The following is a 23,639-nucleotide window of genomic DNA, read 5'->3' on the forward strand; positions in this document are numbered from 1 at the left end:
TTTATGTCCATAGGGATCTCGGCGTGTCCTAAAACTCCCTTGGGAATCTTTTTTAGGTGCAAAGAAAGCCCTGACAAAGAATTTTCGTTTTCACTCTCACACTGACTTTATCTTTTGTGGGCTATTTGTTTGTCCCCGCACCCTAGGGAGTCCTAAAAATAGTCTCTGTTGGCGTTTTTGGGCACACTGTTTCGATTAGAAGGTTTTAAAAGAATATTTGTATTTGGTCCAAAAATCGACTTTTTTCCAAGGGGTTAGTCCATGGTTTTTGGCCAAAAATGACAAAATTCTAAAGTTCACATTTTTCTCTTGTTTATGTCCCTAGGGATCTTAATGTGTCCTTAAAGTCCCTGGGAGTTTTAATTTTAGGTCCAAAGAAACCCCTGACAAAGAATTTTCTTTTTAACACTTACACTGACCTAAAATTTTGTGGGCTATTTCTTTGTCCATAGTTTCTAGAAAGTCCTAAAAATAGTCTCTGTTGGCGTTTTTGGGCACACTGTTTCGATTAGAAGGTTTTAAAAGAATATTTGTATTTGGTCCAAAAATCGACTTTTTTCCAAGGGGTTAGTCCATGGTTTTTGGCCAAAAAATGACAAAATTCTAAAGTTCGCATTTTTTACTTGTTTATGTCCCTAGAGATCTCAATGTGTCCTTAAACTCTCTGGGAAATTTTTTTTAGGTCCAAAGAGACCCCTGACAAAGACTTTTTTTTTTAACTCTCACACTGATCTAAACTTTTGTGGGCTATTTCTTTGTCCATGGTTAGTAGGGAGGCCTAAAAATAGTCTCAGGGGACGTTTTCGGACACACTGTTTCGATTGGAAGCTTTTTGAAGAATATGTGTATTTGGTCCAAAAATCGACTTTTTTCCAAGGTGTTAGTCCATGGTTTTTAGCCAAAAATGACAAAATTTTAAAGCTCGCGTTTTTCACTAGTTTATGTGCCTAGAGATTTCGGCGTGTCTTAAAACTCCCTTGGGAATCATTTTTAGGTGCAAAGGGAGCCCTGACAAAGTATTTTCGTTTTCAGTTCCAGCCTGACTTCATCTTTTGCGGGCTATTTCTTTGTCCCTTGACCGAAGGGAGGCCAAAAAATAGTCTTAGGGGAGGTTTTCGGACACACTGTTTTGATTGGAAGTTTTTAAAAGAATATGTGTATTTAGTCCAAAAATCGACTTTTTTTTCAAGGAATTAGTCCATGGTTTTTGGTCAAAAATGACCAAATTTTAAAGGTCACATTTTCACTTGTTTATGTCCCTAGGGATCTCAATGTGTTCTTAAACTCCCTGTGAAATTTTTTTAGGTCCAAAGAAACCCCTAACAAAGAATTGTCTTTTTAACTCTCACTTTGACCTAAACTTATGTGGGCTATTTCTTTGTCCATGGTCCCTTGGGAGGCCTAAAAATAGTCTCAGCGGACGTTTTCGGACACAATGTTTCGATTGGCAGGTTTTAAAAGAAGATTTGTATTTAAGTGTCTGTCCATGATACAACCAGGCAGGACCAGGCAGGAGGTGATAATACTCAAATCACCGATTTGGCTCAAACTTGGCAGAAACATTGAGTGTCATGAACATATTCATGTGCTAAAACATCAACTCAAAATATTCCATTTTACCAGAGTTATGGGTAAAACCTGAAAAATGGCCATTTTGGCACAAATTTATGCATATTAATTAGTCAAACTCAATTGAGTGGTTAGACAAATATAATTGTGATCTGGAAATAAAACCCACTGAATTGTCTTGCCCACTGACCAGGCTTGTAGCACAGTGCTTAATTTCAATCGGTACCTTCGATTTTGTCATTTGCCTGAACCTGAAGTAAGAGGCTGTTTTAGACATTTTCATGAGAACCTCAAATTCGGCTTTTTTGTACCCAAATATCTCTAATGGCCAACAACCTAACTATGTAATTTAACTATAAGATTGAAGAGGCACATCATAACCTTCAAAATACGGAATAAAATTTTTGGGCAAATGAATAATTTGTTTGTATGAAGCAAATATGTATTACCACCTGAACGACTTTTCTCGATTTCATCAAAATTCATGTTGCAAAAAAATATATATATATTTTCTGACTGAACATGAAGAGAGACACGTAATGTTTAGTTAAGTATTTTCTGACAATAACAATGACAAAATTTGGCGATATAAGTGGGCAAGGATTCAAGTTTGACCAAGCTATTAACAGCTAGGTTTCCCCTCTTTTCATACAAATATTTGCCTCCAAGAAAGCCTATCTAAAGAGGTAATCTCTTTCAAACAATTGCCACTAACGCATAGTAAGAACTAAAAATGCTAGTGGCTGATACATACATGTCTTCTCAGTGCACCAGACTCCATCCTAGCTACCATTTTGTATCAAGCCATCGTCAAATTCAATGAGCCGGCTCGATCGTATCGTCTATATGCCTCGATTTTTTCAACACGGATCCACCATTACCATCAACTGATTAAAATTATCAGAATATACCATTTTTGTTTCAAAAATAAACAGAAATCAAGGTAAATAATTACATAACTGACATCTAAGCTTGACAGGAGAGGATTCGCTGTTTATATCCGCCATCTTGGTTGCCAAGTTATGAGCCTGCTTCGCGGTCAGCGGCTATGGCACAAGTTTGTCGCTGTTGAGAGCGCCACGAGCTAAAGCATTGTCTTTTTTAATACAATTTATAAAACTTTATCACATTTCCTCCGCTTAACGAAAACAGGATAAGCCTAGAAGGGTTAGAGGACGTAACAAGAAAACTGAAAGCTATTTCAGCTTGTTGATATTCAACATAAAAGGTGGCCCAACACAGTTTTGTACCTACGCCCCAATATACCATCAGTCTCAAATCATTCAAAACCGAATGCTCAAGACTAACAAGAAAAAGGATGATAAAAAATAAAACCACGGAGATCGTGACTTTGGCAGTTAGTTGCCTTGTTTGTGCTCGCAACGTTGCTGGTTTTGAACCAGAGGCAAAGACAGAAGACAATGAATAGTCCGGCCCTTAAGCAGCAGAAACATTGACGCCCCGGACGTCACAATGGCAATGTTTCCCTTTTCACGCTACGATATCACCAGTTCAACCATTCCATTCGTCCAGCCTATCGTCTGTCCGTTTGGTCGTTTTGTCGTTCGTTCAATAAGTCCGTCAGACAGAGTGGCAGACTGACCGACCGACCGACTGACTAACCGATCATTCATTCGTTCGTTTGTTCATTAGTCATTCATTCAATAGATCTCCTTGACAGACTTACTAATTTTGCAGTGCTACAATAATCTTTTTCTTCCCTGGGCGTTTCCGCTTTGAATATATCCATCTGATGCTGACGGCAACGTCTACAAAGTCCTAACGAATTATGCGAAGAATAAAACAAACAACCAATTTACTTATAATAAACAAAACAATACAAGGTTTAGCTTCCTTCTCTTCAAATCGCACGGTACGGCGGAAGGCATGAATCGCATCGAGCGTAGATTCGTGAGTACAAGCGTCGCACATCGAACGCTTATCACTTGCATATGATTTTCGGTGAGAATGGTTTACTCTGTCTCATTACATATTGTAATCATTAGAACGTACACAAGTAAGGTCTCATGAAGAAACAAGTGATGAATCTCAACACGTGCAACACGTCGATGACTAACATACATCTTGCAATTTGAAATTAATCCAGCACATCTTCTGACAAAAAATAGTTTGAAACTAAACAAATTCCCAATAGACACGCTAACGCAACAACGAGGAAAGCTGCCCGCAACAGCGCAGTCAGAAGTTGATCGTTCATTTTGCCGCCAAAAAATATTTCCCGCCAAAAAATGTCTTCAGCTGAAAGGAGCGCTTTTATTGACTGAAAAGTTCACTGCTTATCATAACTTTTTGCATACATGAAAACTTTCATCTTTCATTATATTTTTGCTTCTCATACACAAGAATTACATCAAGTAGAATAGTCTGCTAAAAAATTGTTTGGCTGTCACTTTTCACGCGAAAGCGGAAAGTGCCATGTCACGCATCAGCGCAGTCGTAAACAAAATTATGCAAATTTTTGGCGACATAAACATTTTTACACCTTGTCAGCTTTGATAAGGTTTCAAAGGAAAAAAGTTTCATTTTAGCAATTTTCATCTGATAATTTATGGGAAAGCAAAAGGACCTTATCGATAAATCTCCATCAACTGTTTATAACATACCGTGTAGAATTTATTGAAATGCACGTGACAATGCAAGAACCACAAACGCAACTGAATAACTTTCTTACCGGACGATCAAAACCTTTTTGGTACGTCCATTGAATAATGAAGCATAACACAGACAACTAACTTTCTTTGAAATAATTCTTATTAAGCAAGAGTAATTCATATTTCAAATTATTTTTACTTGAAGATTGCGTGGACTAGACTACAAAGGAAACATTTCGGGCCTGAAATGTAATTCGATACTTTTTTTCAAAAGATTTCCCTTTGTGAGATCAGCTTGAAAAACGGCTTTCGGTTCACTCAAATCTACCTGAAAGTTAAAAAAATCGGACACGACTTTCTCTGCACACTGAATTTCACTACTACTACGAAAATTCGAATGATAATTCTCCACTAACATGGAAATGTTGATGATATTTTCGAGCGACTGTTTTTAGCTAATGTGTCTAAGAATTTCCAAGCCATCGCACAATTGCGTCGAACGAGTGCCGCAAAGTCTGCTATTGTTACTTTGCACAGTGCTGAACCTATATAATCATGGTAAGGAGATTAACTTTATGATTTACCTGCTTCTACTGGAACAAGTTTCTTCCACCTCTTCATTATTTGCTCAGAAATCTTCTTTGATACGCCCCTGTCGCATTTTCCTTTTCTTGATCCATGCAATGGGTGCAAACAAAAGCGAGAAGGGCGCCAGTTCAGTCCAATGAGGTCTCGATACTTTAGGCAAACTGTCATACCTTCCCCTTGTTCATTAAAGTGCCTTGTCCTCAGGAGTATCAGTTCACTTTCTGACGAAACGGATTTTACAGATTTTTAAGATGGAGTTTGATATCTCTCTTACATGAAGCTATGGCCGGGGATGTATTCTTTGAGAAGGGAATATTTTTGTGAAGATCCACAGTATGTGGATTCTCCTCTGCCTATAGAGCATTTGAGAGTCCTCGGTGTTCGAGGTGGCATGTTCAAATTTTAACACGCTTGTTAATTAGAATCCAATCTAAACTCGTGCGAAAGACGCGCGAACACGCGAACGACACGCGAACACAAAACATAACAGGTGTTAGCAACCGCATACAGCACGCAGGCTCACAAACGCTTTTCCAAAATGGCGAAGTCAAAAGAAAACATACTCTTGCCAGATTTTGATGTCAATTATATTCTAAATGGATTTATGACAGCTTATTTATCTTACTTCCTGGCACGTTTTTGGAAACAAAATCGTTATATTCACATTTTTCATCAGTTGATGACAATAACGGGTGGCTTGTTGAAATAATCGAGGCAGGCAGACGATACGAACAAGCCGGCTAATTGGATTCTATGGTGACTGTGAGATAAAACGCTAGCTAGGATGGAGCCTGAAGCACTGAGAAGACATGTATGTATCAGCCACTACCAATTTTAGCACTTGCTATGCTTAGTGTGCAATTACTTCAAAGAGATTACCTGTTTCGATAAGCTTTTTTGGAGGTAAATATTTGTATGAAAAGAGGGGACACCTAGCCGTTAATAGCTTGGTCAAACTAATCGTAACCCTCGGATATCGCCAATTTTGTCATTGTTATTGTTAGAAAACATTTATTGAACATTCCGTGTCTTTTCATGTTCAGTCAGAAGATTTAAGATTTTTTTTTTGCAACATGAATTTTGATGAAATGGACAAAAATCGTTCAGGTGGTAATACATATTTGCATCATACAAACAAACTATTCATTTGCCCAAAAATTTTATTCCGTATTTTGAAGGTTATGATATGCCTCTTCAATCTTATGGTTAAGTTACATCATTAGGTTGTTGGTCATTAGAGATATTTGGGTACAAAAAAGCCGAATTTGAGGTTCTCGTGAAAATGACTTAAACAGCCTCTTACTTCAGGTTCAGGCAAATAACGAAATCGAAGGTACCGATTGAGATTACGCACTGTGCTACAAGAGTGGTCAATAAGAAAGACAATTCAGTGGGTTTTATTTCCAGATCACAATTATATTTGTCTAACCACTCAATTGAGTTTGACTAATTAATATGCATAAATTTGTGCCAAAATGGCCATTTTTCAGGTTTTACCCATAACTCTGGTAAAATGGAATATTTTGACTTAATGTTTTAACACATGAATATGTTCACGGCACTCAATGTTTCTGCCAAGTTTGAGCCAAATCGGTGATTTGAGTATTATCACCTCCTGCCTGGTCCTATCGTGGACACGCACTTAATTCAAAAATCGAGATTTTTTCAAGGGGTTAGTCCATGGTTTTTGGCCAAAATGACAAAATGTTAAAGTTCCCATTTTTCACTTGTTTATGTCCATAGGGATCTCGGCGTGTCCTAAAACTCCCTCGGGAATCTTTTTTAGGTGCAAAGAAAGCCCTGACAAAGAATTTTCGTTTTCACTCTCACACTGACTTCATATTTTGTGGGCTATTTGTTTGTCCCCGCACCCTAGGGAGTCCTAAAAATAGTCTCTGTTGGCGTTTTTGGGCACACTGTTTCGATTAGAAGGTTTTAAAAGAATATTTGTATTTGGTCCAAAAATCGACTTTTTTCCAAGGGGTTAGCCCATGGTTTTTGGCCAAAAATGACAAAATTCTAAAGTTCGCATTTTTCACTTGTTTATGTCCCTAGAGATCTCAATGTGTCCTTAAACTCTCTGGGAAATTTTTTTCAGGTCCAAAGAGACCCCTGACAAAGAATTTTATTTTTAACTCTCACATTGATCTAAACTTCTGTGGGCTATTTCTTTGTCCATGGTTAGTAGGGAGGCCTAAAAATAGTCTTAGGGGAGGTTTTCGGACACACTGTTTCAATTGGAAGGTTTTTAAAGAATATTTGTATTTGGTCCAAAAATCGACTTTTTCGCAAGGGGCTAGTCCATGGTTTTTGGTCAAAAATGGACAAATTTTAAAGTTCGCATTTTTCACTTGTTTATGTCCCTAGGGATCTTAATGTGTCCTTAAAGTCCCTGGGAGTTTTTTTTTTAGGTCCAAAGAAACCCCTGACAATGAATTTTCTTTTTAACACTTACACTGACCTAAAATTTTGTGGGCTATTTCTTTGTCCATAGTTCCTAGGTAGGCCTAAAAATAGACTCAGGGGACGTTTTCGGACACAATGTTTCGATTGGAAAGTTTTAAAAGAATATTTGTATTTGGTCAAAAAATCGAGATTTTTCCAATGGGTTAGTCCATGGTTTTTAGCCAAAAATAACAAAATTTTAAAGTTCGCGTTTTTTACTTGTTCATGTCCCTAGGGATCTCGGCGTGTCTTAAAACTCCCTTGGGAATCATTTTTAGGTGCAAAGGGAGCCTTGACAAAGAATTTTCGTTTTCACTCTCAACCTGACTTCATCTTTTGTGGGCTATTTCTTTGTCCCTGCACCCTAGGGAGTCCTAAGAATAGTCTCAGGAGACGTTTTCGGACACACTGTTTCGATTGGAAAGTTTTTGAAGAATATGTGTATTTGGTCCAAAAATCGACTTTTTTCCAAGGGGTTAAACCATGGTTTTTGGCCAAAAATGAGCAAATTTTAAAGTTCGCATTTTTCACTTGTTTATGTCCTTAGGGATCTCAATGTCTTCTTAAACTCCCTGGAAAATTTTTTTTTAGGTTCAAAGAAACCCCTGACAAAGAATTTTCTTTTTAACTCTCACACTGACTTTATCTTTTGTGGGCTTTTCCTTTGTCCCTGCACCCTAGGGAGTCCTAAAAATAGTCTCAGGGGGCGTTTTCGGACACACTGGTTCGATTAGAAGGTTTTAAAAAAATATTTGTATTTGGTCCAAAAATCGCCTTTTTTCCAAGGGTTTTTGGCCAAAAATGACCAAATTTTGAAGTCGGCATTTTTCACTTGTTTATGTCCCTAGGGATCTTGGCGAGTCCTAAAATTCACTTAGGAATCTTTTTTAGGTGCAAAGAAAGCCCTGACAAAGAATTTTCATTTTAACTCTCACCTTGATTTCATCTTTTGTGGGCTATTTCTTTGTCCCTAAACCTTAGGGAGTCCTAAAAATAGTCTCTGGGGACGTTTTTGGACACACTGTTTCGATTAGAAGGTTTTAAAGGAATATTTGTATTTGGTGTAAAAATCGACTTTTTTCCAAGGTTTTTGCCCAAAAATGAGAAAATTTTAAAGTTCGCATTTTTCAGTTGTTGATTTCCCTAGGGAAATCGGCGTGTTTTAAAACTCCCTTGGGAATAATTTTTAGGTGAAAAGAAAGCCTTGAAAAACAATTTTCGTTTTCACTCTCAACCTGACTTTATCTTTTGTGGGCTATTTCTTTGTCTCTTGACCCTAGGGAATTCTAAAAATAGTCTCAGGGGACGTTTTCGGACTTACTGTTTCGATTGGAAACTTTTTGAAGAATATTTGTATTTGGTCCAAAAATCGACTTTTTTCCAAGGGATTAGTCTATGGTTTTTGGCCAAAAATGACCAGATTTTAAAGTTCGCATTTTTTACTTGTTTATGTTCTTAGGGATCTAGTTGTGTCCTAAAACTCCCTGGGCAATTATTTTTAGGTCCAAAGAAAGCCCTGACAAAGAATTTTCTTTTTAACTCTTACACTGACTTAAACTTTTGTGGGTATTTCTTTGTCCATGGTCCCTAGGGAGTCCTAAAACTAGTCTCTAGGGGCGTTTTCGGATACACTGTTTCGATTGGAAGGTTTTAAAAGAATATTTGTATTATGTCTAAAAATCGACTTTTTTTCCATCTTTTGTCCATGGTTTTTTGCCAAAAATGACAAAATTTTGAAGTCCGCATTTTTCACTTGTATATGTTTCTAGTGATCTCGGCGTGTCCTAAAACTCCCTTGGGAATCTTTTTTAGGTGCAAAGAAAGCCCTGACAAAGAATTTTCTTTTTCACTCTCACCCTGACTTCATCTTTTTTGGGCTTTTTCTTTGTCTTTAAACCCCAGGGAGTCCTAAAAATAGTCTCAGGGGACGTTTTTGGACACACTGTTTCGATTAGAAGGTTTTAAAAGAATATTTGTATTTGGTCCAAAAATCGACTTTTTTCCAAGGGCTTAGTCCATGGTCTTTGGCCAAAAATGACCAAATTTTAAAGTTCGCATTTTTCTCTTGTTTATGTCCATTTGGTCCAAAAAATCGATTCTTTTCCAAGGGGTTAGTCCATGGTTTTTGCCAAAAATGACGAAATTTTGAAGTCAGCATTTTTCACTTGTTTATGTCGCAATGGATGTCGGCGTGTCTTAAAACTCCCTTCAGAATCATTTTTAGGTATAAAATAATGCCCTGACATGGCATTTTCTGTTTAACTGTAACCCAGACTTCATCCTTTGTGGGCCCTTTTTTTCTGGGTCCTTTGGGTGGCGTAAAAAGTGTTTGATGGGACGTTTTCGGACACATTGATTCTATTGCTATTTTTTCCAAGAATATTTCTATTTTGTTCAAAGTTCGACATTTTTCCAAGGGTTTAGTCCAGAGTTTTTGTAAGAAATGTCGAAATTTTGATGTCGGTATTTTTCACTTGTTTATGTCCCTAGGGTTACTATACACTATTGATTTCGGCCTAATTTTCATCCTAATACTATATATTATGGATGTTGAGCTAATTTCATCCTATTACTTTACGCTGTGGATGTTGGCCCAAATGACATCTTAAACTATACACTATGTATTTTGCCTAATTTTCATCCTAATACTATACACTATGGGTTTTTGCCTAAACTTTATCCTAATACTATACAATGTGGATTTTAACCCTAATTTTAATACTAGTACTGGTACTATACATGTGGATTTTGGACCAAATTTTTTCGTCTCTCTTCAACATGGTTTATAAGTAAGTTGTACCTTGTGTTGATCCTTTCGGGCGACACTGCTTTAGGCAACATTGAAATTATAACCAGGTTAATCTCTTACCCTGTGGGCGACTTAGGCTCAAGTGCGACTTAAGTTATCTAACACAGCTAAACGACGGCGCTTTATCTTTTTTATACGCTGTTTACGCTAAAGAAAATATTTCGTTATAGATATTAACGAGTGTGATATGGATGATTATCCTTGCGTTGATGAAGCAACCTGCATTAACAATGAAGGTGACTTTGAGTGTGCTTGTCCCGAAGGATATCATGGAAATGGAAAATACTATTGTGGCAGTAAGTACACAAAAATGTTATTTACAAAATGCCAAAATAAAACCAGAGAAAGGAAGCAAAACCATGTCGAGGAACTGAGAAACTGATATTTGGTACAAATGAACAAACGTTAGGTTTCATAATTCGCACAGTGTAACAATAACACAGCACTAAAAAAATGTTTTACTCAGTGGCATTCATACGCCACACTTTGTTGAGCCATCAACGTACTCAAAAGGTATTTGTTGCTTATAGGAAGCAATTCAATATTTTCTTACTGTGTAGCTTTCATTTGGACACAATTCTACTGGCGCCGATTATTTTAACGATTTAAACAGACTGTTTGCAAAATAATATTAAACAACAGCTTTAGTATAACCTCTTGTCATATATCCGCACACGGGTGTCGTACCAATCGAGCAAGCTGTTACCAGGTCGAATTGAAATCGGAAATGTGGTTTTTGTGGAGTGAGGAACCCGGCAAAATGCTCTTCGGAGCAGACGTGCGTTTCTCAAAGCTCCCGAAAAGCATTCAGGCCTAAAAAGTATTGTTCTTTTCTCTTTTCTGCAGGTTGTCGGTTGTTTTCATACAAACAAGAATTTGATAATTGATTTTGTGCATGTAAAATAGCCCCTTGGGAGGTTGAAAAACGAACGCTAAGGACTAGAACCAATAACAACCTAAACCCACAAATGGCGTCAACTCCATGAATAGAAACCAAGCACATTGGTGAGGAGGGTGGGGAATGCTTTCACCACCTCGCCATCCCTGCTCCCCAACAACAGCTTAAAGAAACGCTGACCAGGTGGATATTTATGAGCTTGACCATTAAACTCTTCGACTAGAGGGTGCAAAAGAACTGAAACTTTCAAATTTTGCCTGCTCTCTCTGCTCAGCGCACGGATACAGTAATCATGACTTGTTATATTACCTAAGAACATCGCAGTTTTGTACGGAACAGCTAAGCAGCTTCGGAATAATTGCGATGCTCTTTCCTTTATCAATTCTTCTTCTGCAGTTCAAATATATGTGTACAGAGTTGAATACATTTTTATCTGTTAATCGGAGATGTGATTAAGATTGACAGTATTCTGTAATATTATTTCTTTTGATAGCTGATAACTCTGCCTCAAGCAAGGCCACAGAAGTCTGGTCTTTTTTGGTTGCTGTGATCACAGCCTTGCTGATCTCATCTGCACAACAAGGATGAATAAGATTATGGCTCACGCAGAAGATTTCTCAAATATTTAATTTTTTGCATCTCTCTGAAATTTCACAATGAAGTAACGACAAGGAGTAAATTGGCCTACAATGCACTGCTCTAAACGTTTCCCAGTGGACAGTAGTTGAGTAATGGTTTTCAGAAAATTATTATTTGACATTACCAAGCACGATAAGCTAAAGACATTAATGGGATCTAAAATTCGTTAACGCATGTAAAACAAACTATTTCATTGGAATAAACTAATGACGTTTATTGCAATACATAAGAAAAGGAAAAAAAGGATTCACAGTTATTATTTATGGAATAATTATTCCCAAACATTTGCTTCTGTTTATCAATCGACATATCTCACAGTTGGTTTTTTTTTTTTTGGTGCAAGTAGCAGCTGAGCCATGACATGTGCCTCATTTTACAGTATTCCTCTTGACTCCACTAGTTGATAAAGACAACGATGAGATGGGGTGTGCTGGTGTCGAAGTTAGCTAGTTTGCGATCTTAAATCCGGTTCGGCTCAGATTTAAATCTGTTCAACCTCGACGAAAAAGTTCCCGGGACTAGCTCGCTGGACGAACATTTCACACGAAGGGACAAGCTGATGGGAAAAGACCTGAGGTCTAAACCCTTCAATTCAAAGCCGATTGTGTTCGTGGAACGAGTTGCACGGACCAAAATTTAGTCCTCTGTGAGTCAACTATTTGAAGAAATTGGGTGGTTCATACGATGGCAATAGTCCCCGAAATTGGGGTGAAGCCGACCATAATATCTCCACTGTAATGCAAAGACTGAGAAGAGAAGTGCTGGCAAACCCTTACCCCCCAAATTGTATCCGTTTTTCTTTTTTGGAATAAAAATTCCATTTTGCTACTGCGACAAGCCAAGTTGTATGCACATAACAAAGAAGTTAAAATTTACTCTTTTTTCACCGGCCTCTCGTGTCCGTTATTGTAGTTAACTTAGTTCTTGTGCTTATGTGAATATAGTGGCTTGGTCAATTGTCATCTTTACGACAAACAAAAGTTTTAAAATAAATAATTAAGAGATTAAACAGTTATATGTTACTTCCCTAAAATCCCACAAACTTGAGTTTTAACCTGTTCTTTGGCCAGCAAGTTTTCAAGGTAAGTTACATTTGATCATGACATAAGTCGGACAGCGGAGAGATGTTTTAAGTTACCCACACTAGGCTTGATTCTCAGCCGCTGAGAACGAGCCCGCGCGCACCTTCAAGACGCGGTAGGGCGACGGAAAGGGGAAGTATCATGAGGTTTTTGACCTCTTTTGTTAAAAAAGGTGAAATAAGTCCTTGACTTTGATACAAAGTAAATCTAGAACAACGAGAGTAGAGAAATCAACCCAATTCTTGACAGAAACAACTCGTACTCTGTTTTAGCGCAGTTTTGAAACAAAAATGCGAAAACTTGAAAAACATTAGTCTAATATTTTTCAAGTTTTAATCCATTCCGACCAACTCTTTCTCTGCCCAGGGGGACTAATCGACAATTTTATTACAATGGGGGTGATAATTTATAACAAAACTAGACAATTATTTTTTGTTTCTGTTGTCAGACAAACTATTTTGGGCTTTGAAATGACATAAAATTTTCATGATACTTCCCCTTTAAACTCTAATATATTTGTAAAACTTAAATAGTGAAACATTGCCTGACCCTAAAAAGTTAATGGAATGAAAACGAGAAAGTTAATTCCCCAACTTAAGGTCCTTAGTAAACACAGCAGAAATTTCCTGTGATGAGGTCTATCAATAAAGTTTTGTTTCAAAAATTTGACGAAAACAAAACTGGATACCAGTGTTTAGCTAAATGTGTTTTTCATTTTGATGCTTAGTTGTCGTAACATTACAATTCGATGTTCTCAAGTACTTATCTCTAGCCTTGTATACTGGAGTTTACGTTCTTCTGGCTTATGAAGTCTTACTTGCCAACTCTGCATGAACTGTTTCTGGGCAATAAAATCTGCATTGATTCTGTTAAAAGTGGTTGTTTGAAAACTTATTTAAGTTCCTTTGAAAAACAGTAATCAAACGAAACGTAAGTTAATCTTCGGTTCTGCGCTTTCAATTATTTTCAGCTTGCGCATGACTGCCATCATGATAAAATTTACCATATTATTGATAAAAGAAGCAGAGACCGATACAACCGAGAATTACGATTTAAAGGTTACTATATTTCGGCTGGCTAAACCAGCCTTCTTCAGGTATAATGAAAATTTACATTGGGACATACGCTTATATAGCTGACAAATATTTGCGCAATAGCGGAACTACGTTAAACTAAATTGATTAACAGTGTAAAATATGAAGCAAATGAAATAATAATAACAAAAAATAAAAAAATAATAAAAGGAAAAAAGCTAGTACATTTTTCGCGAATATTAAGGCCATGTAGAGAAAGTGTTCTGCCTTTTGAGATTGAAAAGGCTTCCCTGGCCTTACGTATTGAGTCTCGGTTAGAGTGTCCCAATGTAAATTTTCATTATACCTGAAGAAGGCTGGTTTGGCTAGCCGAAATAGAGTAACCTTTAAACCGTAATTCTACGTTGTATCGGTCTCTGCTTCTTTTATCATTTGTATTTGTTAAGCCGATCAGATGAACAATTGATCCAACGTATACCAGCAGGATTATCGTCCGCGGTTGTTGCTTGGACTTCACCATATTATTATATGCGCTCATCTTTTGTTTTTGTAACGCATGCATTTCAGCTTTCAACTCTATTTATCTTTGTAGTTAAATATTACAATAACACTGGACCCGCAATTAACATTTGCTAATCTAGGCGGGTAGTGTAGAATTATTTACCTTAGAGTAATTACACAGCGAATTAATATAAATATGACTAATATATTATTACAATAGTTTTAGGCTGACTGCCTCATAAGAGAAAATACAATCATACATAATATTATCATGTAGATAATTAATATTAATTAACATAAATGACAAACAATAATTAAACCAAACAATAATTTCAATGACAACAACAATATGATTATAAATTTTTAAGTGCGCCAAGGAGTAAGAAAATGGTATAAAAAGTTCTGGGATTCCAATGATTAGGAGAATAGGTTTTATTAAGATCCTTACGTAAGGAAGGTTACTCTCAGGCGGAAATAAATCACTTGTTTTCAAGTATTGTGCTTCCTAGCATCACTTATGGGTTGCCGGAATATGGTCCTTCTGAGGCGGAGCTGACAGCTATGCAGTGTTTTCTAGAAAGATGTTACAAACGTAAATATACATCTAAATCGTTTTCTATCAAGAACCTTCTAGAAAAGCAGGATAGAAAAGTATTTAGTAAGGTATCTGGCATAGACCGACACCCTCTAAGGGGACTATTACCCAAGAAGAAAGTATCGACTTACAATTTAAGGAATCAAACAAGTCAGTATCCGAAAGTTAATACAGATAGATTCAAGAACTCTTACGTTAATTGCCTAATTTTTAAACACAATTTAGCTATGTGAGCGTATTTTAATTGTAAATAACTTAGATGTAGGTACTTTTTACTCAAATGTTGTGACATGAGATATGTATTTTTTATCTTGTGAGGAAATAAAGACTTTATTATTATTATTATTATTATTATTATTATTATTATTATTATTATTATTATTATTATTATTATTATCAGCGTAAGCTCCCTCATATTCCAAAAACTGCAGTAGCAGATTTTGGAGGTAATCTTTAAAAGATATTTTTTGCTTAATTACTTGAATATGCCTTGGGATTCCAGATCTTAGATCCAGTCCTTGAAAATGATTGAATCTGTTTTTTAAGCCTTGAGTAATGTATATGGAATTTGACAGAGGTGGCTGTTCTAGTTTACCAATAGGACTACGCTTTAATGTAGGTATTTATTTGAATAAACTCTGCGCAAACTTATCTCAGTTTAACTTTTATAGCCGTTGGTCCTGTAGAATGTCACTTGCACAGTAATACTATAGAATTCTAATTGGTGCGCGCGCACCACAAACACGATACCTATGACGGAACAATAGTTCGCGTATCAATACACTTCCCGCTTGGGAACACTGTAAAATCAGGATGAGGACTCCTAAAAGCATAATCACAGTTCTATTCCTGATGATTCTCCATGATATTGCTGCGAACGAAGCCAAATGTAAGTGTGAGTTCGAGCCTTGATTATAGAACACCCTGTCAATTAAGTTTACTCGTGCAAACATGAATACAACCAAGGATGAGGATTGAAAATTTATGATTGAAATACCTCACCACGGAGGTACAGCCTGGTATATTAAATTTAAGATCGCCTCTACGGGCTGCGGGAACGCGATTCAAATTACATTTTTAATGTGCAAGGTGATGATAGACCACGATAACTCTAGTTTTATGTTCGAAAGGTTAGGCCACAAAAATTAGAGAAAGCAGTGTTTCATTTTCAAAAATGTGTTTGTCATCGGACGTTGAATGATAGTACTACTGATTCAAGTATGGAAATAGCGAAAGGTTATCTATAATTTATTCCATGAATTTTTGTGATTTTATTACAGGGCGCGTTTCAAACAAGTTGCTTTAAAGGGAAACACTGTAAGGACAAAAACTGTCTTAGTGTTCACGCAAAATGGCGAATTTAATAGCAGGCGTAATTTACAAAATGCATTAGGCGTGGCTTAAATGTAAAAGAACTAAAAATAGGAACTTTTTTAAAAGAACAGAAGAAAGAAATGCCCTTAACAAGTTAGTTACAAGAATGATGCATAATTTCGCCTTCAATTTCTAGACCGTAGAAGGTTATATTGCAAACTATTATAAATCAATCAGGAGGGGACGTTATACACCTATCGGCTGAAGTCAAAGGAGTAACACACATTACAGCTTATATTACAAAATGCACCAATATGCTATAATAAGTGAACATTGTATTGGAGTAGAGTTTACGCACGCACATTATTAACTATGAAATTAAAGAACAATGACACAAAGCATGAATAAATACCGAGATAAGGGTGTTAGTTTCTAAAGAAACTGCAGTGCTGCATCGGTGGGGAGTAAAAACGAATGTTTGGTTTATCAACAGAGTTGATAACTTAAGGTAAATTGGCCACCGTAAAAAGATTTGAGTGCTGGCATTTCGAGCGTTAGCCCGTCGTCAGAGCGAATCATTTTTCTGAGAAGAAAAGACAAACCTGAGACAATCTTCAATAAAGGAATGAACTAAGTGCTAAATCGTTCCCTACATTATCTATTTATAGACTGTGGCGAGCCTCTTGTAGGTTCAAATGACTCGCCAATCATTGGAGACAGCAGTATTACTGCCTCGAGTACGGACATTGTGATGGCTAACATCAATGAGGCACGGCTTGGCGAGAACAACGGATGGATTCCGGAAAAAAAGGATAAACACCCATACCTCGAATTCGACTTGGAAAATTTTTATCTTATTTGCGGATTTGAAGTTCAGGGCTGCAGGAGATCTTGGGTGACAAGATATAGGGTGCAGATCTCGCCCGAAAAAGACTTCTGGGATGCTTGGAATTACATCAAGGTAATTACCACAACCACTACGACAACAACAACAACAACTACTAAATGTAATGACTAGTTCTCGCTGAATGCTGTCAATCCAAGAGGTCGGGTTTATTACTTTTTTGGACCATGCTATATAATTTCTCGATTTATCTGGGGACAGTCTGGTCAGTATAGTAAGTTAGCGTTCACTGAATTTGATATTACCACGACAACCAATTTTAGATAAACAGGTTTTTAAGCACCCAAAAGATTTCTATTTTTAAAGTGCAACAGTTGACTTTTTTACAGTAAATTTGATGTTTTTGTATCATTTTCGTGTTTTTCCTTTTAATTTTTAATTACGTTTTTGAGGTTCTCGAGTAAATCAAGAACACAAAGATGGCGGATCCAAGATGGCCGACGTTTTGAAATCGTTACGTAATTCTACTTTCCGTTAATGACCTCAAAGAAATCACCCTTGGGCGTAGTATCTATCCTCCAAGTCTCATTTTCATTGCCTTTACACTTAAAAAATAACTTTGCAAAAATAAAAGCGAAAATCCCCTTTTCCCGGCCTCAGATATTTTAAAAACGAAGGCCCGGTCTTGTTAGGGCTAACGTAAGTTTTTTTATTGTATCTTGACTTTGTGAAGCGTTTACAGAAATTTTGTTTAAAATAATAAGTTATTCTAACTTTTTCTCCACTGAATAAGTTGGCCAATGAGATCAATGGCCCCCGTAAAGCAGATAAAGACAAACAGCGTCCTGGATTTTTTGTCAAGGAAATGCGAAAAATTAAAGATACAAAGGACAGTTATGTAGGAAAAAGATATATTCTACACAACTGTCACTTTAGGAACAGAGTAATATATAACCCTTTGGCGAGCCTTTAAGTGCAAAAAATCTATCAAGAGTTTGTGTGCAAATTTATGACGTTTCAATTGCAGCCCGAGTTCTATGGAGGAGGATCTTATAAAGAGAAGGTTTACAGCGTTGCTAAACAACGAAGAGTAGGTCGCTATGTGAGGATATTTCCCTATGATGCCAAGCGGGATCGAGGGGATTTCCTGTGTATGCAAATAGAAATCTATGGAGTTCCTTACTTGAGTAAGTACCTTAGATTATAATTCAGTGTAAAATTTGTTGCGACAGTTTCGCTATCGTGCCCACTGATTAAGGGGTAATAACTTAACGGCAGATCAAGAGTTGTTGCTGAGGGATTTTTACGAATGTTATTTTATGATACTCTGCCTTGTAGTGTTTTGTGCCCCTTTACTGGTGAAATGTGTAAGGGTGAACAGATGGATTTTAAATTTTGCCATCGTGCCGGCACGTAACTAGTGCCAGTGCCAAACGCTTATCACAAAAATCCCGAAGAAAATTCCGATTCCGTCTTTATAACCTGACGCAAGCATTTAATTACCGTCTTTGTAAATAACAGAACTGTTACCGAAGAAAATAGTAAATATATGTACTTATGAGGTCATAACTTTTTTAAAAACTCAGTACTTTATCTCTTGCACCTTGGAGCGGGTCTTTAACTTTCAGCACTATTTTCAATCTTCAAAACATGAGCAGACATGTGATTGATGAATTAATTATTTTTATTTATTTACCGATCTATTCAGCTGTGATTGCTTTTGTCACCACTTTTATAGCTGTTGAGTTTTATTGCTCTCATTAAATGTAGTAGAAATCTGGTCTCTGCCAGGGTTCGCTACGTCTTATCTATCCAACAGATTCATGATCTGAAAATGAGACAATCCACCTAGTGTTGCGTGAAACACTTGAAATTAAAGTTATTTTCAAAGCATCATAAAGATGAGCTAATTGACCGGATGCGGTCGCCAATTCTGGTCTACAACAGGTAGAGGCCAGGAAGTGTTCGTGTTACAAGACCCACGTGTTATGTCGTATAAAAAGTGGAAATTGCAACGTGTCGAAGCCATTGATGTGGTTGTAATAGATGACTCTAAGGTTGCCAAGAAAGAGCGTTTTGGTGCGGTAAATTACACACAGGTACACTGATTTATTATAAGAGATAAAAAATGCTCAATATTTCCCACTTGCTTGCCAAAATACTAAAAAATGCAAAGTTTGTGCAGTTGCTGACCACAGCGGCCATTTAGCACTTAGATTTTGGATTTAGTAACTCAAAGGGCATGTCCATAGCCCACTTGCTGGTTTATATACGGGCTAAGATAAGTTAAGCAAAGACGGTTTTGATATCATACAAAGCAACTGTCAATGGTCTTGGTCTCCTCTGCTTTTTCAGGCATAAAGATGTTTAACAACGTTTATTACTTGAAGGAGAGGTTTAGAGAACAGTGATTGACATGCACAAAATATCGATAAACTTCTTTTCACTTTACACTAGCAAGAAGTGCTAAGCCTTATTAGAAAGTGAGGAATAACGCAATTTACTTGAAACAAAACTGAATTAATTACAAGATGCGTCCCCTCAAGAACAAGAAATTGGCGTGACCGTTTTTCGTGCCATCAATCATGAATGCTATGCCTCTAGTAGCCGTTTTGAGCGGGCCTTATTGTCAAAATTGGACGCAATTACGTTGGGAAAATGTTTGGCGAACTGATTTGGCAACATTTCAAAATTCTTGTAAGAAATTGGCGATATTCGGCATTACTTTTGCATAACTCTGTATATCTTATTCAACATTTCAGGTTATTCCATACTATAAGCCATTGAAAACAGAGCTGACTGTGGACACCTGTGTTATCGCCCCAAGTCTCAGACCAGACGGTAATGGGGAGTACCTATCTGGACGCGTGGATAAAGTGAACTGGAACACAGATGATTATGTGATCGAGTATTTAACTGACGCAAGGAATGTTAAGAAAAAAAACCTCTTCAAGAGCAAGGAACTACAAGTTGTTTTTAGTGCTTGGTGTAGTAAGTCTTGGACTTAATTTTTATTATTCTGCTAAAAAGGAGTCCAAGTGTACACGTTTGGAGTATCTTTCACTTAAAAGCTCTCTAATGGTGTTCCTTGTCTCCTATCTTCCATGCAGTTACTGACGGTCAAGAGTATGCTTTTGAGTGAGCTCCACTTTATGATGAAATAGAAAATAGCGATACGACCATATCGGATGACGTTTGGTCACTCGTGTGGCCGTTAATGTGAAACACTCATATAAAGCTTGAGATTTCCAAACGTATAAGTTATTATCGCAGCAAAGGGGAAGAAACACCCGCCATACAAAGGCAAAATGCATTAATTTCATATCGAGGAATTTTTTGTCTTTCTTTCAGAGAAAATTGACCACTTTGACAGGATCATCGACATAAAATACCGCCAATCCAGGTTGTGCCGTGGACAAATTGTCCAGGTGGACACTATGCTTGTCTTCCAAGCCAAAGCTCATGCAGGTCTAGCTCGACTTACCTTCCATGACAGAAAGGAATTGGATTATGTCAGCAATAAGAGAGTAGATCCTGCTAACCTCAAGAAAGGGAAGACCGAACTGATGTATGAAGATCAATTTCAATGCCTTGAGTCTGGAAAATTTATCAATTATATTTCTGGCAATGGTTTGTTTATACTGGGAAGGAACGCCCGAAAGAGGGCTCACGAAGTTCGCTACAAAAATGTTCCTGGTAAGGTTTAGCGATACTTATAATAGCTTCTTTAAATTTCTTGAAGCTTCTACAGTGATTTCATTTGATCACACAGACGTTCAGTGTGAGCCACTTCTGCGAGACAAGCAAAAATTATTGTTGGCGTAGATACATTGGTGAAGAAACAAAAAGAGATGTTTTGCAATCAACCCGCGCGCACTCTTAAATTAATCGCACATTTATAAACAAATACCCTCAGTCATAGAAACACCTGCTTAGTTTATTCGTGCTGCTCTAGCTACTCTTCAAAAGTCATTAATAATTCATAAGCCTATTTACCTATCAAATGGTCGATAAAACATCACGTGCAGTGGTTTTAAAACCCGATAAATCCTCCTCCTTATTAGTATGCGGTGTTTAATGTTTTTCTCGTATGCTAATTTCCAATGTTCACAAGAGCATCATTGTTTTGATATCTCTTGAACCACGCTTTTCTAGTCATGAATGTTTTTGAAGCCGTTCAAAAAATTCGCAGCACGTGTTTTATAGGGTCTAAAACCACTCGGCTGCGCCTCGTGATTTTAAATCACGATAAAACACCGCTGCTCGTGTTTTAAACATTTCCTAATTAATTACTCAAAAATCAATAGTGTGATACTACTAGTAACATTCACTTAGATAGATATTCACCGTCACTTTTCTGTAATTTTGCTTCCTGATTCACAATTTAAAATATGTGATATCTCTTTCGTTTCAATTGAAAAGTCCCTGATCGTTGCAAAAGTGGCGATGAGAAGTGTTGGCATAGCCGAATTCCATTCACTGTTACTCGGCTTAAGTGTTTGCCTTCGAAAATATGGAACGGGAAACAATGCAAAGGTATGTATACTGGATATAACCTAGTTTTACAGCTGAACTGAGCAGATGTTTTCAAAAACAAAACGAGTTTATGACCCATTTTTAACACGGTTAACGTTGTCGGTAAAACGTCGCGTAATACTCCAAATAAATGTGCTGTTTTATTGTCAGGTTCACCATGTTATTGTTCGAGCTACAGTAAGTCAATATTGGTGTGCCTTTTTAAGACACAACGCCGGATTCAATTTAGATTTCAAGTCCGATGAGATTCTCTTGTACTACTAAAAATTATCAAGCTATCATTATTATTATTATTATTATTATTATTATTATTATTAGTATTATTATTATTATTATTATTATTATCATCTTATCATTATTTTAAAGAAAACGACAAAACTTTTAAGTTTGCAAAACATGTTTCGACGGAGACTTCTGTCATCTTCAGTTACTTAATGTACAAAGCGTTTGACTAGCTTGATATTTAAATCATTACAATAGCGCTTAACAAAGAGACCATAAGATTAACAACACCTGGCAAGGGCTACACGAGGACATCACTAAACTCATGGAAATCTGAAATAAAAAGGGAACCTTTTCCCTGCCCATGTAATTGAAAGGGTTGTAAACCGTTCCATCACTAGGACCCAAAATAATCATTGTTCTCGGGTCCCCCCCCTCCCCTAACACTTCGCCTGCATTTTACTTTAAGCTACCTCACATAGGCCATTTCTCTGTCGTCACTCAGGAAAGGATTCGTCTCTTTGTTAATCGCTATTGTAATGATACTATCCAGACCCTATTATTATTATTATTATTATTATTATTATTATTATTATTATTATTATTATTATTATGATTGTCACCTTTAATGATGTTTGGAAATAGGTTTTTGTTACCTACTGGTCTTTTGTTAACTGTTTTGAAACATTTTTTTTGTGGTGTAGACGAAGACGAATGCATGACAGGAATGGCTGCTTGTGGGTTACACGCGGCATGCAAAAATACCCCAGGATATTACACGTGCTTTTGTCCCAAGGGTTTCACGGGTAATAATCCCCGCACGAAATCCTGCCTAGACGTGGACGAGTGTAAGCAGAAAGTTTGCCACAAAGACGCCATTTGTAAAAACACCATCGGAAGCTTTACCTGTCCTTGTAAGAAAGGATTTCAAGGTGATGGCCGCAAGAGCTGTGTCGACACAGATGAATGCAAAGTACTTTCTAACAAGGTATTTTGCTCCTTATGTGATAATGATTGCTTTGTTGTTAGCTTCATCTAGGCAGATTTCGCCCGCCTCTTTATACAACGTTGAACTGTGCCCAGAAGGCTATTTGCAAGTCAACATTGTGGGGAGAATGGGTGGGAAACTTTACAAAACACTATCAGCCTAATTTTATTTCATGAAAAGTTCAATACCCGTGTTTATGTGATAAAATTAAGCGTTGTCCCATTGAAGACTTTCCTCTAGGATTGTAGGTATGGCGGAATTCTATTTCCTTCCTGTGGCACAAGTAAACAGGAGGCGTTTGCGCGTAATCTTTTTTTGAGAGAGAACACGGGTATCATTCATCAGTAGTCTTTATGGAAGCAAACAATGCATCAAATGCTAATTCAAACCTTTTTTAAGGATGAAGGTTGCCATCTTGGTCGAATCTCAGCATCCTTACCCAATGCTACTATTCCTTTTACGCTCTGTAAATGGATTATAAACACATTACTACAACTTTTCTTAAAACGTCAGATCATTTAATTGTAGATGACATCAATTTTTCATAGAAATTAATTAATAATTGTAGTAGAAATTGTAGTTTAAAGACAGCAATAATCACAGCTCTATGATGAATGGTCTTTATCTCCTTAGAAAAACTGCGAGAGACAAAAGAATGCTTTCTGCAAGAATTATCCTGGAGGTTTTCAATGTGCCTGCAAGCCTGGTTACCACGGTTACTTTAAACAATGCAAGGATTTGGATGAATGCACTTCAAAGCAGCACAAATGTAGTCCATATGCACATTGCATTAATGCAATCGGCTCTTACGACTGTAAATGCAAGACTGGTTATTCTGGCAATGGTCGAACCTGCGAAGATATAAAGGAGTGCAACGACCTATCGGTAGGGTTTTTTTTTTTGTAATTTTCGTGTGAGTAGCAGGCGCAATTTGTGTGCTGGTTGTTGCACTGATTCTTCTAA

The 23,639-nt window shown here is 37.0% G+C and overlaps 1 protein-coding gene across 1 annotated transcript in view; it reads left to right on the top strand.

Annotated features, from left to right (window-relative positions):
* The window catches only part of LOC146460615 (uncharacterized), a 49,807-nt gene that overhangs the window by 15,599 nt on the left and 10,569 nt on the right, over nt 1-23,639 (top strand). Inside the window, exons 16-24 of the mRNA XM_085088051.1 lie at nt 10,194-10,319; nt 16,755-17,047; nt 17,958-18,117; nt 18,878-19,029; nt 19,693-19,921; nt 20,282-20,626; nt 21,353-21,466; nt 22,393-22,676; nt 23,310-23,561. Coding sequence (XP_084944177.1) covers nt 10,194-10,319; nt 16,755-17,047; nt 17,958-18,117; nt 18,878-19,029; nt 19,693-19,921; nt 20,282-20,626; nt 21,353-21,466; nt 22,393-22,676; nt 23,310-23,561 — 1,955 coding nt within the window. The remainder of the gene's footprint in view (nt 1-10,193; nt 10,320-16,754; nt 17,048-17,957; nt 18,118-18,877; nt 19,030-19,692; nt 19,922-20,281; nt 20,627-21,352; nt 21,467-22,392; nt 22,677-23,309; nt 23,562-23,639) is intronic.

Source organism: Pavona decussata, unplaced genomic scaffold, assembly GCF_977016875.1.
Source record: "Pavona decussata unplaced genomic scaffold, jaPavDecu1.1 SCAFFOLD_210, whole genome shotgun sequence".
Lineage (NCBI taxonomy): Eukaryota > Metazoa > Cnidaria > Anthozoa > Scleractinia > Agariciidae > Pavona > Pavona decussata.